At 34.1% G+C, this 17500-nt stretch overlaps 1 protein-coding gene across 2 annotated transcripts in view; it reads left to right on the top strand.

Moving 5' to 3' along the window:
- LOC137642695 (growth arrest-specific protein 1-like) overlaps positions 1-17500 on the top strand; it is a 91906-nt gene that overhangs the window by 25751 nt on the left and 48655 nt on the right. For both annotated transcript variants that reach the window (XM_068375481.1, XM_068375482.1), the window contains exons 2-4: positions 10840-11199; positions 11628-11824; positions 12654-12982. In XM_068375481.1, the coding sequence (XP_068231582.1) occupies positions 10840-11199; positions 11628-11824; positions 12654-12963 (867 nt within the window). In that variant the 3' untranslated portion in view covers positions 12964-12982. The remainder of the gene's footprint in view (positions 1-10839; positions 11200-11627; positions 11825-12653; positions 12983-17500) is intronic.

The raw sequence follows: 17500 nt of genomic DNA, 5'->3' as shown, positions 1-17500 counted from the left end.
TAATGGTTTGTCAGGTTTTGTAGATCGCAGGTTGAAGAAAGAAGTGCTTGTGATTGTTCCACAAACTTACTATGAATTCAGCGGGGTATAATCAGTATCAACGACGCCATAAAAAGGGCAATTTATATAGGAAGAATCAGAATAAAGGTTCAGTAACTGTCATCATATGGGTTTAAACGTTTAAAGGCCTTCAAAGAGCATTCAGAGTTATGGGACATGGCAATGTTTTCAAACTAAAACATGCCATCAATGCCCACGCCAAACTTAAGCGAGGCTTGATGGTACAAGGCGAAAGCTGCTGATATCTCAGCTAGTAGACATTTTGGCTTCACGTAAATCCTCCATACTTTGCTCAGATGAATTGCAAGGTCGGGTGCCAGGGACACTCTATCACAGAGTAACTGAGACTTGAACATGGGACCATAGAATGCAAGCCGTCGATAATCCCGCTGAGCTACCACCAGTCAACTAAATCAGTCTTGCATAGATCATTATTCGCACGTAAAGGCTCCACATCCTATGAACTAGAGTTAAAGGAAACCACTTAAGGAGTGCCGCTTAATTACTCAAAAATATAATCAAAGCGATGAAACCAGTGCAAACTAACTTGGGAACGAACACTATACAATATTGTAAATCTACGAAATCAAGAAGGGCAAGTTACAAATTTACTGACAAACATATTTAAATAGGAATCCATAACCTGTATTGCATTGCATCAAACAATCAGTACATTAGGCTGAAAATAAAGAGTTAGATAAGATCCTTGATATCCACCAGGATCAACCAAGATTTGAGGGAATTACGCGTGTTTTGTACCCTATCGAGTTTTGAAAAAGCTTGATAATGTTTGCAGGATTTACTTCGCCAAAACATTTGATCAAACAAAGACTTCGTTCAGAGGGGATTCCTGATCTCAGGGGCCCAGCTAACCTAAGCACCAGAAGCACTAGTTACCAAGCGTGGGTGTTTGATGGATTGAATTTTAACGACCAAAGACAATAACATACGGAAGACATATGATCGAGAGAATCTAGTATTAGATGATCAAACATAAATAATAATAGGTCCAGAACCTACAGAAGGTAATTATTCAGCTCCTCTTGACTTTATAAGGAAAGCAAATCTCTCATAATGTCATCCATGCAACTGGTTATTAAGCATATTCTATATGTAGTAAACTAACTACTTTTACAGCATTTTATCAATCTATGAGTGTACCAGAGTATTTGCAGAAAAATAGTTGTATCATTGTAGAATTGTAAATCAAAACGGAAGGTCAATAGGTGTGAACACAACCAAATTACAGCTTTTGAAACTTTCCCATGAAATTTTCATGTACAATACAGAAGGTTCAATTCACCGATGTCCAAGTTATATGGATTTGTAAAGATAAGGGATGATTCATAAAAAAGGCTATTTGTTTCATCAGTAAAGAGAATAATATGCCCCTTCTAATCATATTTACCATAATATAAATTACATTCTACTACGTACCATGATGAATGCATATGACATAGCTTTGGAAATCGGGAAATTTCTTATGACTACTGTCATCAAAAGGTTTCGCAAGAAACTCATGTTCTGAGGTTAGTCATCTTCCGCACGCACACCGTCCTTTTTGTTGACACACTGACAGCCATATTCAATATATATTTTCATATATATCTATAATTCCCCACACCCATCTTTTTAGATTAAATTGGCCAAGATGAAAATAGACTGAATTTCAGTACCTTCGAAGATCATACTTAAAGAAACACAAGATAAAAAAAAAAACTTTCATTAACGATGACGTTACAAAAATGAACAAAGTGTTTAGTAAGAGCAATACTCATTGGTACTTTTAATGTTTGAGTTAAACATTTTGATTTTCGTCTTCTGAGTACAATCTAATCGTGCGTGGCATAAACAAAATAGTGTAAATCGTGTACTTTGACTGAAGTTCCTCTTTTTTGGTTGTAAAGGTCATCTTCACTGAAAGGTATTTATTTTGAGTTTCTTTTGGTACTAGTTCCTAGATATTAAAATGCTGTCCATTTTTAAATAGGCATATCAATCTTTAAATAAATGCAAAAAAACCAGCCTGTAAGTAAATATACTGTATACATACATACATACACACACACACACACACATATATATATATATACATATATATATATATGTGTATATATATATATATATATATATATATATATATATATATATATATATATATATATACACACATATATATATATATATATATATATATATATATATATATAAATATATATATATATATAAATATATGCGTATGTAGAGACTTAATAATAGACGAGAGAAAAAATTTGTGTATAATGAAATATGAAAAAGGAATGATTACATGATTTGTGGTAAGATATTAAATGAAACAAATTCAGACGATCTGCAAATTTTCGTGTAACTACACGAGAAAAATCCCATTAACGAAGAAAATTCCAGAATAAAAAAAAAAACACCCCTGCTGCTTTCGCTGCTTGCTAACCAAAGGTGACATGGCCATAGAAGCCACGACTCGAAAGCAAGGATCTAGATATTTAGATTAAGAGCTTCCTTCATGGCTCGTTGCTCTGATGAGCCTATATCCTTTCGTAAAGAAGGTACAAATATTCCTATCCCCTGATTAGGTACAAGGGGTGTGACTTCGAATAGAGAGGGGGGTGTTGAATGCTATCAAATTATGAAGAGATTTTCCTCTGCCAGTAGGAGTGGATATGAGAGGGAGTAAAGTACCACGTAACTGGGCAGAACTAGGAAAATTGGGAAATACCGGAGGAATTTGGTGAGGGAGGAGGATTGGTAAAGGGTATTGGCTTTCTAAGATCGTCGGGAGTGAAGGGGAGGGGATTGGGCGAGCTCCAGTGAGGATGATAGAAAGGATTTTTTGGGGGGAAGGGAATTCTGTATCCATTGAGATAGAGCTCCACGGAGGAGTCACAATAGGAGGCGGATGTTCTCCTTGCCTAGGGGTTTACAGTGCCATTTAATTTTTCTATGCGATTCTGAATTCGCAGCAGTCTTAGAGAGAGAGAGAGAGAGAGAGAGAGAGAGAGAGAGAGAGAGAGAGAGAGAGAGAGAGAGAGAGAGAGAGAGAGAGAGAGGGTTGTCTCCATTTCTAGCAGACTTGTAAATCTATCTATTTAGCACTTCAGTGATGTAAAAACCCTGAAGTTTCTATCTGTATAGAAGCATTTGTCGAAGCCGATTAGCATCTCTATATTGATTGGCATTTAGAGTTGAATACGTTATCACGAACTTGTTTTGGAAAGGCCAACGGATAGCTCTTATGCAGTGTAGTCATAGGGTCCAAATTTTTCTTGAACCGGTTTCCTTAAATAGAAACGAAAAAGAATCGTTGGAGGCAAATAAGGTGAAAGAAGGTGTAAATCAGATAGAGTGTTATCTGTTTTAATAAATACTGTTGGGGGATTGGGACCAAATAGTGGCTGGGGGATTCCAAAGAAGGTAGGGGGATTGTGCGTACTGGTTACATCAAGGCATGTATAAGTACCTGAAGCTTATTTGTCAGGTTTTACGTTCACGAAACCTGGTTCTGTTCTTTAATGTGTAATTGACTGCCTATTATTCTTGTCATAAGAAACAACCTATTTAAAGTAATTTAAGAATCTTAACTGGTAAAATTAAAATTTAAAAGCAAAACAAACAGCCCCTGAAAAGGACCATAGTTCAGCTTCCCTAGGAAGAGCCAGGTTTTACGTTCACGAAACCTACTGTTTCTGTTCTTTAATGTGTAAGTGACGGCCTATTATTCTTGTCATAAGAAACAACCCATTTAAAGTAATTTAAGAAGCTTAACTGGTAAAATGAAAACTTAAAAGCAAACCAAACAGCCCCTGAAAAGGACCATAATAGTTCAGCTTCCCTGGGAAGAGCCAACATCGCATACTAAGTTTGCCACCAAAAGGTCGGATAATCAATCTATCGGGACGTTGTTAAAGACAAGCCTGAAGAGATGTCCCATTCTTCATGATATCTAGGGTGATAATTCTATCAGCGGCGACACGGCTGATTTGAATTAATGGGAAGAAGGAAAACAGTTCACGCACAGGTGCACACACAATTCTCTTACGCCCACCAAAGAAAACAAAGCTTATCATACATCGAACAAACGCACTTACTACAAGGATGTAAGGATGCACAAACATTCACACACAAATACATGAGTTAACGTTACGAACAGTATAGGTTCAAACAACAAATACCACGAGCATTTGAAAAGGATAAAGTTGAATGTAAATTTTTGCAAGCTTTCACAAGAAATAAAAGTTTAACGCGACCATTAACACATTCGTACAATTTGCATATCCTGATGTGGAATGGCATGTTCTTGGGCCACAACTCTTTGGAAGTTTTATTTTCTTTTTTTTTCCCTAACTCGATTTTAAATCTTATAAACTTGCCTTAGCAACTACCTGTATTTTGCGCATGCACACACACACTAAATATATGTATATATATATATATATATATATATATATATATATATATATATATATATATATACATATATATGTGTGTGTGTGTGTTGTGTATGTATATATGTGTGTGTATGGGCGCACCTGTCTGTTTGAGGTGTGCGCGCATGTAGCTTGTGAAGAAATAAAAATTTCAAATATGAAAATTTGCCGATTCATGGTAAAAACCAATTCTGTATCTAATCATTAGTGCCGTGACAGCGTATGCAATTTGCGATGTAATACTTAGGTGTATATATATGTGTGTTTGTGTGTGTGTATGTGTGTTAATTCAAGGGTTTATCCCATAAACAATTAAATCCTCGACGACGATTATAGTATTGATGAATCAACGCTGTTTTGATGAAAATATCAATTACTTTCTTATTATTTTTAGCTCGACTTGAATTATCGTCTTGTAACATAAATATCCCTACAAGTTTTAAAGACCTGAATAATTTAGATTACCCCATTGCTTGTCCTTTTTACCTTGAATCTCATAAATTCAAAGAAATTCAGTCATAGTTAACGCATTGAAGTCTATAGATGTACAGCTTAAGTTTATTGTGCTAGAATTTAATTTTCCTATTTCGATAATTATTCATTTTTAGGGAGAGAGAGAGAGAGAGAGAGAGAGAGAGAGAGAGAGAGAGAGAGAGAGAGAGAGAGAGAGAGAGAGAGAGAGAGAGAGAATAATTCAAATGTTTAATATGTGTATGTAATTATTTGATGTCGACCAGCTTTACGGATATAAAGTAAATATGGTAAATTGGACTTTCCATTAACTTATTGATGCTAACTCTTGTTTAATTGTTTCATGATAAAAAAACGGTGAATGTCCATGAAAAAGAAAAGTGAAGACTACTTTATGCGCCAAGTCTACCAGGCACTATTAACAATGCTGGTATTATTTACCATTCATACGCACACATACTAAAGGAACAAAGCAAACGATCATTAACATCCTAAACAACGTTCAAATAGAGAAACCTATTAAAATCAGGGTTGCCAGGATTTGTAAAAGAGAAAAGGCCAAATTTTAATTCTGCAGCTTTAAAAGGCCAAATATATAGTAATCAAGGTCCGCCTCTTTTCATGATATTACTAAAGGCCAATCAATTAAATAAAGGCGAAATTTGAGTTTTTTTTGGCCTGGAAAAAAAGGCCAACGTAGCAACCCTGATTAAAATGACTATACATGGCTCGATATAACTTGGGTGCATGGCTAAGGTATGAACGTGATGAAATGCAACCCGTAACATATAGCAATTATGTTTTTTTGGTTGTTTCATAGTGGCTGAAGTTTTCGTTCACAAAACAGCCGTCATGAAAATAGATGGAGAAGTTCGAACTGGAGAGCGAACTATATTTATGGGGGTTCGAAACGTCAGAACAGTGGTGCCAAGTTTCGTATTTCAAGACATCCGTTAAGTTTATATTCCTAATGTTTGTTCTGGAAGTATCATTTTACATTCAATATATCTGAAACTTTAATGTATGATGATGCACGATAGCTCACTATGTCCAATAAACAAACATCAAGCTAAACGTCTTTAGAAATTAAAAATACAATTGAGAAAAGAAATGGCATCTTGCAAGTATTGGAGGTTCAAGATACCTGGTAACCGCTTCATTATCTTCGCAGAGATTTCAGTGCGTGTTCGACTTCGAAACCAAGGCTAGTAATAAACTACAGGAGTACGTTGTTTTATCGGGTAACATACTTGTAGGCGTTGACAACAAGATATATATATATATATATATATATATATATATATATATATATATATATATACATATATATATATATATATATATATACACATATATATATTCATACATATATATATTTATATAATATATATATGAGTGTGCATATATATATATATATATATATATATATATATATATATAACAACGACAAATGCCGCCGTTTCTAGTCCACTGCAGGACAATGGTCTCATATATGTCCTTATTTATGCCTGGGGTGTGTCCAGTATTTATCACCACTCTAGTCAGTGCGGATTAGTGATGGTGGGAGATATTAGCCTGATCGCTCACAGCAAACCTACCTAGTATGGGTGGCCCTGACTAGTACAGATTTGCTGATCATGGCATTACACAAACAATTTCACCACGCTAAGGGAAAGAGAAAGATACATGCATTAATACAAATTAGATTAGGCAAATTACAAGTGACTTTTACTGCGGTTTTATCTGGCTAAACTGCCCAAGCGGTGGTCTCTTTAGTACCTTTGGCGGCTTAGGGTATTACAGACCATGCCTAAGAACAAAGAAATTCTTGTTTGAGGGTTTTGAGCCCCTTAATGGGAAATTATGTCTCTACATGAGGATGACCCTCTTTAAACAAGGGCAATCACATTTTTACCACTTTAAGATTCAGATAAATGATATAATGCAAGTTTTGGCACCTTTCTTGGTATTAAAGTATAAAAATTGTTCATCGAATTGTCAGTACCAACTAAGGAAATTAGATGTAGTTCAGGGGGCGTATAATACATCCAGGAGCAATTAGAACATGGAACATATCTCATTCAAAGCCTTAGAACATATCCCGTCCAAAGCCTTAAGAATATGCAATTGGCTGTCTGACCAATGTGTGTAAAGTAAATTTAGATGAGGGAAAGGTTCCAAATAAATCAATGTGGACAGTGAGTGTTCTTTTGTGTAACGAAAAGGTGATAGAGGAAATAACTAAGAATTGTAATGGGCCTAAAATGGTTTAGTTAATTAAGGAAAACACACTAATGATAAATTACGGAATAGAGAAAAAACTACATTTAACGCACATGAACTTAAATATAATCTTTTATATAAATGAAAGCGATGCAATGTACTGTAAAGACTGCTGTAGATCTGTTTTAGTTGCACAGAGTAAAGCAATCAGGAAGCTTCTTTGGTAAAGTCTAATCATGCATTTAAATATCTATACATGAGAGTGATAGGTTTGTTGCAAAGGTGCTTTGAGACAAATGTATGCAGTATCCATAGTTACTCAGTGAACTTTATCGCACATTTAGCTATAAAACAATAGTAAGACAATGTTCTTGATTCCATGTGTAGTTCTTAAATGTTATCTCGTATCACCATATTCGATCACTTCTGAGACTTAGTATGTTACTGCTAGCTCCCCCATGAAGTGGCTTGTGTAAACAAAGAAAATAATGTGCATACTTTAAGTCTATATTTTACTTTATAGTTACACTTGTAATAAAATATTCTTATCTGGCTCAAAATTATAGTGTCGGTTATATATCGCATGAGTTTTTGTTAGAGATTATGGGGTACCCTGCTAAACAAATGTTCCATAAAGTTGCATAAATTCAAGAAACCTACAACGCATTTGGATATTCTTAATATTTTTAAAACTTTTGTTATACCGTGCAACACAAATAACAATGCTGTTGAAAAATATCTTTAAAAAGGCTTAAAAGTTAAAGTATCGGGAATAAATATCAACTAAATTAAGTATTGTCAGTGTATGCCTCAGCTTCGCTTGCTTTGCTGTTATTCTACGGTATCAGGTTTACAATACGTCATTATCTTAATATGGTCTTGCTATCAATTCAGCTTCTCCGAAAGACAATAACTTTAGTGTATTTGGATAAAAAGAATAAGATCCAAAATCCGTCTTATACACCAAGACATTCAATAATTTGTGCCAGTGACCATTATACCACGAGATAATAAATATACACTATGACTGATAATGCAAATACTGTAACAGGGGTTATACACAATCCAGGCCATTGCTGTGATTTTTCCAACAGAAGTTTGCAAAAATGACAGTAGATTGCTACTTAAATCTGCGTACTGTTGATATACCTCTCTTCAATTACCGTTGCAATAGTAATTCAACGGAAGACAAAGTAGTGTTATCAGTGTCCTCTATGCCACTTTGTCTTGCATAATCTAGCAAAATTAAATTGAAAAAATACTGCCTACTGTCATTGCTGTCAAAACATATGATAATTTTGTCCTTGGATCATATCCGTTTCGTCATTGGTGTCACTTGGTGTGGCCTTAAATCTAAGCATGTACTTGGATATGGATTTTACCATATCTGTGTCTGTTCGGTCACCTCCACTAGTTGGGCAGCTCAAATTAAAAAACTATATATTTCACATTTTCTTGCCAAAGACTGTTTCATATTCATATGCATATAAGTATTTCATATTTCTATCATGGTAGGATATTTGTCATGAACCTCCCCTTTAATATTTTCGTGATTTGACTGAGAAGAGAACTCAAAAGAAACGGCAGATCTAGTTAAAAATTTGTGAGATACAACGGAGCATGTGAGTGGAATGAGTACCAGATGATGATTACAGATATTTGATTTTGGTTAATCATTGACAGAAAATGGAAGTTAAAAGAGTCTGGTGGAAGACTCAAGAGTTTGTTGTAAAGGTAAATTTAAGCAACAATACGTTCAAACAGGTAAATGAAAACCTGAAAGATGAGCAAAGGTTATGTACAATTGAGAACGGTTTGACGAGGGAAGAGGTCATTCATAAAATAAAAGGTAGCGGGGACAATGCTGCGTATTTGCATATTTTTGAGAGAGAGAGAGAGAGAGAGAGAGAGAGAGAGAGAGAGAGAGAGAGAGAGAGAGAGAGAGAGAGAGAGACAGAGAGAGAGAGAGGAAAATTTTTAATAGAATCCAATGCTATAATTTTTATAATTATAATTTTAATGACTTCTCCTTTGTGGAAATGACATACGGGTATTAAATTGTAATGAAGGAATTAAGGTTGACCTTGTTGAAATGAATTATTTGTTCATCAATGATGAGTGTGAATAGTGAAAAGGTTGAAAAAAAAAAGCTAATACAAAGAAAACGTTCGTTGGTGTTTTGAGGATACTTGATATCTTAGAGCAAATGGAACACGGGAGAATTGGGGAAATGGTGTTAATGATGGAAGAAGGGAAGAGAAGAAAACCACAATGTTACTGAATGGGAATGAAAGATATTTTGGAGCAAAAAGTCCTTACATTTCAGGGACGAATCGTGATGCTATTGGAGAGTGCTGTTGCCGTAAACCTTGTCTGCGAAGCATAAGATTTTACTGTTAAAAATTTGCATTAAAAACCGGTAAAAATCCTGGAATAAATTTTGCCAGGCATTTAACGTTTTAAAACGGATATATTGACGTAAAAGAGTGATATTACGGTCAATAAACCGTAAAAGATAATATCAAAGTTTGGTAAAAATTACGGTCTCCTGTATTTTACTGAAATACGGCTGAGGACAGTATATTTTTACAGGGATTTCCTATTAAAATTGTGGGGTTTTTAACAGTGTATGGACGATTTCAGCACTGAGAGCTCATTCTTGACTTTGCCACAGAATGAATGTCTACATGAATATGACTTGTTGAACAAATATCAAACCACAAACACTTCTTAAATTCGAATGCATTCTGCCTTGGAGGAAATTTAAAAAAAAAAAATTAAATTATACGAGTATATAGGTGCATCTACCCTGTTCTGGACACTAACTTATGCCTTCGGATTTTGATAAAGAAGTGATAACTGATATGCAGACTCGATTATAAACAGTTACGATTGTAAAAAAAAAAAAAAATGTAAAAAGTTTGTTTCGAATCCCATTATCTCTTAAATTTGACAAAGCGATGTATTGCAGATCAAATTAATCTCCATTTTGCTTTTTAATTAGCTTTCTTTATTCATACATGACTGGACTGAATTAAGACACTGGGTGCTAGTCTCGACTATGGATCTTTACATACAATAATCATATAATTTTAAAAAAATATCAAATGTAATAAAAGTAACCAAGTTCAATATATTCATCAAACTCTTGTAATCAATCATTCAATCTTTATGATAAATATTCCTCGATAATTACAGATACATCACAACTTTGGATACTGCTTCCTTTAACCGAATTAACTCTCATTTAAATACGGTTGTACATTAGTTAATTTATTGAGAACAATAACACAATCTTCAAATTTGTCTAACGTTATAGTCTGGAGGTCCAGGGTCACGGTAATTTCCCGATACTTCATTAATTTTTCTCAACATTTTATTTCTAAAGTACAGACAAACTCAATGAACTACACCAAGGATAGATTTCTCTACTTATGCTTCAAACTACAAATATTTTTTTTTCTGTTTGTTTTTTGCGCTTGTACGACCATATCGTCATCATTCCATAGATCAATCGCGTATAAATGGGATGAATCATCCTCGTATTAATATGATGTGTGGTTTTCGACATTGCATCAACAATTTAAAATACTTCTGGTTTTTTTATTCTGCTTAACTCTTCCCTCTTTCTCCACCCATGTAGGGTATGTTGCGGCAAGTATGGACAGCCATGCTGATGGCTGTCGTAGGAGGCTTAGGGTACAGTGCGAACGGCCACCCTCAGGACATAGGGAAGGAGGACCCCACCCGTTATTACAACGACGTCACGAACGTTACGACCACTGCTCGTCCACCGAACAACAGGTCGTCGACAACCACTAATATATCTTGTGAAGAAGCCCGTATCAAATGCGCCCTACGCGGCGGCTGCGGGATGGCGCTGCAGAACTACATGCTAGGATGTGCCGATCTCATGAGTGGAAACATCGATTATTGCGATGAGTATTGTAAAAACTCGCTCATCGCTCTCACCTCCACGGAAGAAGGCAACTTGCTCATGGATGTGAGTGTGCATTTCATCTTAATTAAGAATACAAAAAAAAAAAAAAAAAAAAAAAAAAAATGATGCTTCACAAAAAAAATCTTTAAAGTGTAAAAAGGACTAAATTTTCAGAAACATTTCTTACTGCTGATGATTACCTGGCTGATAAATATGAAACAGGATTGGTTAGCTATGATGTCACCAACAGCCATTCCAATTTACAATTTTAGTGGAGATATGGTTATGTTGGTGATCACTTTTCATCATAGTTTTTCCACTTGATTATTCAAAAATGAAAAATTAATAAAATCGCCATTCTTATTTTCTGTTATTTTATGATCTGGCTGTCTAAATTGACTTATACATTTGCCCATTTTCTTGACCATTGTATCTTTGGTGTCGTATATGACTGTCCAAATGCTTAATCCCTTTGATGTACTCCTCCGTAGTGTGTGTGCAGTGACAACTACTGTCGGGAGACTAAAGAACGAGTGGAAGTCTGTCGGGATGAGGTCATCGTAGCAAACTCTGACTCTTCGGTCGTCTCCTGCAGCGTAGCTCACTGGATTTGCTCAGCGGACACTCAGTGCTCCACAGCTATCAGTTATTACGACCGCTTCTGCAGGAAGATGTTCATAGGCAGAGAGTAAGTACAGCGTTTTAATGTGTTTTTTTTTTCCCACAGCTTTTTCTGATCGAAAAATAATATGGTTAATCGTAGTTCCTGTAAGAATTGATACCTGAGCGAATTGGTGTTGAATTCCTAACAAATATTTTCTTTCTCATATCAATTCAGAAATCCGGCACTGAAATAGTAAAAAATCAAAGTTTCCGTAGCTTTACGACTTAAAGAGTGTCACCATACTGAAACTGGTGCAAGATATAGGGAGCATTTACTCTAGAATAAACTGGTAATTAAATCATTCCCGTGGATACAACGTCTTTCATAATCTAAATCCTATTGTGCATTGCATTGGAATCCTGTATCTAATCTTATTTTAACTTGTAAATAACTTTTTTTTTAATATTTCGTCCTTTTACGATACATAAAAATGTTTTTGTTTATAAAACTAATTCATCATCAGCATCGTTATATTGTAAGTCAGCATCCGGAATTCAATGCAAGATTTCATCGGATGCCGAAAAATATGTTCTTAAATATGTTCCTATATGACGCCACATTGGCCACTTTCTTTCCCTCTTTATCTTAATTGATGGTTTTGCTTATCATTCAATACGAACTGACGTAGGTTTACAAAGATATTATGATTTTTATTTGTACTATCTTACACTTCCTAGTGAGTGAACTAGAATAAAACTTTCAATAAAAGGAGACAATGGAGGTTCTGTGCAAATGAATTTATATAGTTTCTGAACAGAAAACTTCAAGGGATTCCTTAACAAGCATAGGATCTACATAACTTTCATTAAATCCCCCAACTCATCAGATTCTCTGTTTTTTCTGTGATACGCAGATGCGGTTACAAATGCAACAACAGCATCTCCATCCTGCAGCGGCAGGAGAAGGCAGCTAAACTCGAGACGTGCATTTGTGACGGAACAGAGGATTTCGACTGCGTCGGAATCAAGAAAAACATGGCGCGCCTTTGCTTCCATCAGTACGACGAAAACGAGCTGCAGAAGGAAGAGGAAGAAACGAACGAAATAGACACCTCGGCCGTCTCCTTGGCCACCCACCGCAATTCGGCTTCGGGAGGCCAAAGCAATTTGGTTCTGACCGTTGTTCTCTGCGCTGTTGTGTCCGCGACCGTCAGGTGGAGATGATGACTAGCAGTTGTCCCAGGTGAGGTGACTGATTCACTACTTTCTAGACTAATTTTTCTTTACATCTCTCCGTTTCTTCCAACTATCAAACAAATATAGTTTCTAATAACTATTGTACGCTGTAGATTCCTTTTTCTAAATGTTGGTATGTTTTGCTAGAGAATGAACTCTCCACTCCTAAAAATTTCATATTTTACATTGTATACATATACAGTTGGACACAGAATTCCTGGCACAGCACGCTCTGAGGAAATGTACCCTGCCACATCCTTACTGCGCGACGAGTAACCAAACGGGTAAGCGTAGGGAAAAGATAGCATCAGTGGTCTGCGGGACTATACACTGGAACTCTCAGTAAGGGTGTGACAGGGTACACTTCCTCATTGTGAGGTGTGCCAGGAGTTCCTGTGTCTAACTGTACATTGATAAATAAGTATCAATATATATATATATATATATATATATATATATATATATATATATATATATATATATATGAAAGATTTTATCATTATCTTCAATAAGAACTACTGCTATTTTTGTCTCTATTTATTTACTGAAATGCTGTATACCTTGGGCTGTACATACACCGCCATAGATTTATAAACGGGAAACATTAAAACTTCTTTAAGATATATAAAATTCCTAATGGCCAGCATATCTAACGAAATGGCATAAAGGAATAATGAGAGTTAAATAGGATCTGAGAAAAATATACAACGTTGTTATAATTCCTAGTTGAAAACTGTTCAAAAACTTAAGTTTTAACAGTCAGATTGAGAACTTCCTGTGATGAACTTCTAACCACGTTAAAAAGAAAGAAAGAAAGAAAAAAGTTTCACTCAACAGCAAATACATAACTGCCACATCTTTCCAGTGTACCAACAGCCAAAGACAATTAGTAATAAGCAGTATTTTATATAAACATCTATTCGTACATATGAAATTCTTTCCAATTTTTGTCCTATTTGATTTGTGTTATCCGTCATACAATTAGTCTCCGCCATACACGTAATTATATCGAAACAACAAAATCTTTCTTCATCTGAATTATGTCTTTTCCTTCTTAAGTATTCTGGAATAGTTACTCGTCTCATTTATGATGCTCTGCCCTGTCACGAGAGACAAACTCAGCAAACGGTGGCTTAACAGAAGACATAAATTTAGGGATTTAAAATGTGTTGATGGATGATACTAATGGGAGGAAGGGTGGTGTCTGCTAGTACTAAACCGACTCATTCTTGTGGGTAAGAACGTGCTGCATAAATCCGCTCGTTTGAAAGCATACAAATAGCAGCCTTAACTCTTCTAATGAGATGCTCACCTTGGCTTTCGCCGTTTGCTTGTTGAGTGGCCCATTATTGAGATGGAGGCAAAATTAGATTGTTTTTCTGAAAATAAACTTTGGCTCGCTTTCGTCGTACAGTCAGAGAGTTATGTCATGGGAACAGTAATGACGGTACACACCTGGTAAGCAGGAAATTCCCTTGCACATAAGAGACAAAGTGCGAGTTCGTTGCAGGGCCCCTCAGACGGGTAACAGTATCTTACGCAGGTGCTTAATTATGCCATTATCCCAGAAAGATTGTTTTGTACAATTTTCTTTTGGGAGAGAGAGAGAGAGGAGAGAGAGAGAGAGAGAGAGAGAGAGAGAGAGAGAGAGAGAGAGAGAGAGAGAGTGTGCAAATGTTTGTGTAGACACCATGAACTCCACCGTGAAGAGCGCAAAAAGAGAGAGAATGAATTTGTTGACAAACTTGTATCTCGAGAACAGATCGTAAATGTTTTCTTTCAGTTCGCTTCTTTGCGTCTCATAATGATTCATCTCCATGCGTAGCTGTTGTTGGTTTACTTCTTCTTTTCCTAATAGTAATAACAACAGATTGGTATTATTAACAGTGAACTTTTATATCAAATTCATATATTTTTATATTTCGCATTCTCCCCTTTGGCTCTCTCCCGTCTTACTCTCTCGTACCTTCCCATTTATCGCCTCTTCTCGCGATCCTCCCCTTCATCTTGAAGGCAAGGGAGTATTTTGGTAAGTCCCTCTTTGCCAAGAGTTGATGAATGGGAGTCATTTTAGGCGTCGTTCACTTTGCCTTAAACGTACTGCGCGAGGAATCTAAGGCAGACTACTTGCTTCGCCTCGGTTACGTTTTTCGTTGGAGAATCAGACCCTGCTGCTCTTGTTGTTGTTTAGTGCAACAAGCCTTTAAAACATTTAAACTGTTAAATAAGTACCAAAGATTAAAAAACATTTAAACTGTTAAATAAGTACCAAAGAATAAAAAACATTTAAACTGTTAAATAAGTACCAAAGAATAAAAACATTTAAACTGTTAAAATAAGTACCACAGAATAAAAAAACATTTAAACTGTTAAATAAGTACCACAGAATAAAAAAACATTTAAACTGTTAAATAAGTACCAATGAATAAAGAAGCTTGTATGGAAAATGAAAAGAACGTAATTGATGATGATTATAACGGAGAATCGAAGAATCACATAAGATTAACAACATAGACCAGTGTTAATGGCTGTTAATATCAGCAGAAAATAAAAACAACAATATGCAGCATTAAAAAAAAACATCGCAACCTCTCTTGTTACTTACGAGCTACTAAGAAAACGTTTCCACAGCCTCGCTGTAAAGGGTGTAATATATATATATATATATATATATATATATATATATATATATATATATATATATATATATATGTATATATATATATAATATATATATATATACATATATATATATATATATAATATAGATATAGATATATAGATATATAGATATAGATTATATATATATATATATATATATATATAGATATAGATATAGATATATAGATATAGATATAGATATATAGATATAGATTATATATATATATATATATATATATATATATATATAATTTTTTTTTATTTCAAGATACTATTATTTTAATTCACTCGCTTTAGTTCCAATGTAATTTTGTGATGAATTTTTACTATACCATGTATTTTTAAAGACGCTTCAATATAATAATCTCTGAATTATGTTCATATAGCAAGAAAAAACACAATTCCAGCACAAACCTAGTGAAAAAAAAAAGAAAAAAAACCGGGACGCGAGAATTTAGATACCAAGTCATGAATAATTATGCAGAAAATTAATTTGACATGAAACTGAGTATAGTCATATGTTATTGTCATTATAGGGAAAATTTATTCTATTTCTAATGATTTTCTTCAAGAGCAGCGGTGTGAGTTTGGCTTACTTTCCGTGTATAATTTCTAAACTAGTTAGAGACGCTTCAATATAATTATTACCAAGTGCATGAATAATTCTGCAGAAAATTAAATTTGACATGAAACGAATTACTGTCATATGTTAATCTTATTATAAAGAAAAGCTATTCTATTTTCGAATGATTTCTTAAAGAGCAGGGGTGTGGGTTTGGCTTACTTTCCCATGTGCAATCTCTAGACTAGTTTTTTAACCCTTCAGCATATATATATATATATATATATATATATATATATATATATATATATATATATATATACATATATATATATATATATATATACATATATATATATATATACATATATATATATATATATATACATATATATATATACATATATAATATATATATATATATATATATATATATATGTATATTATATATATATATATATATATATATATATATATATATATATATATACATACATATACCAAAGGCACTTCCCCCAATTTTGGGGGGTAGCCGACAACAACAAGAAACAAAACAAAAAGGGGACCTCTACTCTCTACGTTCCTCCAGCCTAACCAGGGACTCAGCCGAGTTCAGCTGGTACTGCTAGGGTGCCACAGCCCAACCTGTATATATACATATATATATACGTATATATACATATTTATGTATATATATATATATATATATATATATATATACTATATATATATATATACATATATATATATATATATATATATATATATACTATATATATATACATATATATATATATATATATATATATATATATATGGGTAAAGTATTGGTGTTTATAGAACCTATTAAATTCCTGCAAAATATTTTGTAACGTGTATATACATGCACATATCGCCAACATTTACTTTGTTTTATATAAAATGGCGGTCTCTTTGATCTTGTAACATATCTAATACTTAGTTACAACGACTCAACGCCCAATCAATTCGAAAAACTTGGAGGTAACTATTACGATAATTAAATGAAAGATGGTATTACCAACATTCCAAGAATTTCAATAAAATCAGATATAAATTAATCTTTGAATAAAATATTAGAATGAGTAAATCATAAAAAATATATAATGTAAATAAAAAAATCGAAAGAAATTTAGTTCCATATCTCTATAAATTGAACTCTGAATAAAATACTAGAATGAGTAAATCATAAAAAATATATAATGTAAATAAAAAATCGGAAAAAAATTAGTGCCATATCTCTCTCTCTCTCTCTCTCTCTCTCTCTCTCTCTCTCTCTCTCTC

The sequence above is a fragment of the Palaemon carinicauda genome, chromosome 6 (genome assembly GCF_036898095.1).
Source record: "Palaemon carinicauda isolate YSFRI2023 chromosome 6, ASM3689809v2, whole genome shotgun sequence".
NCBI lineage: Eukaryota > Metazoa > Arthropoda > Malacostraca > Decapoda > Palaemonidae > Palaemon > Palaemon carinicauda.
The sequence above is the reverse complement of the archived record's forward strand: the minus strand, read 5'-3'. Positions and strand labels throughout refer to the sequence as shown.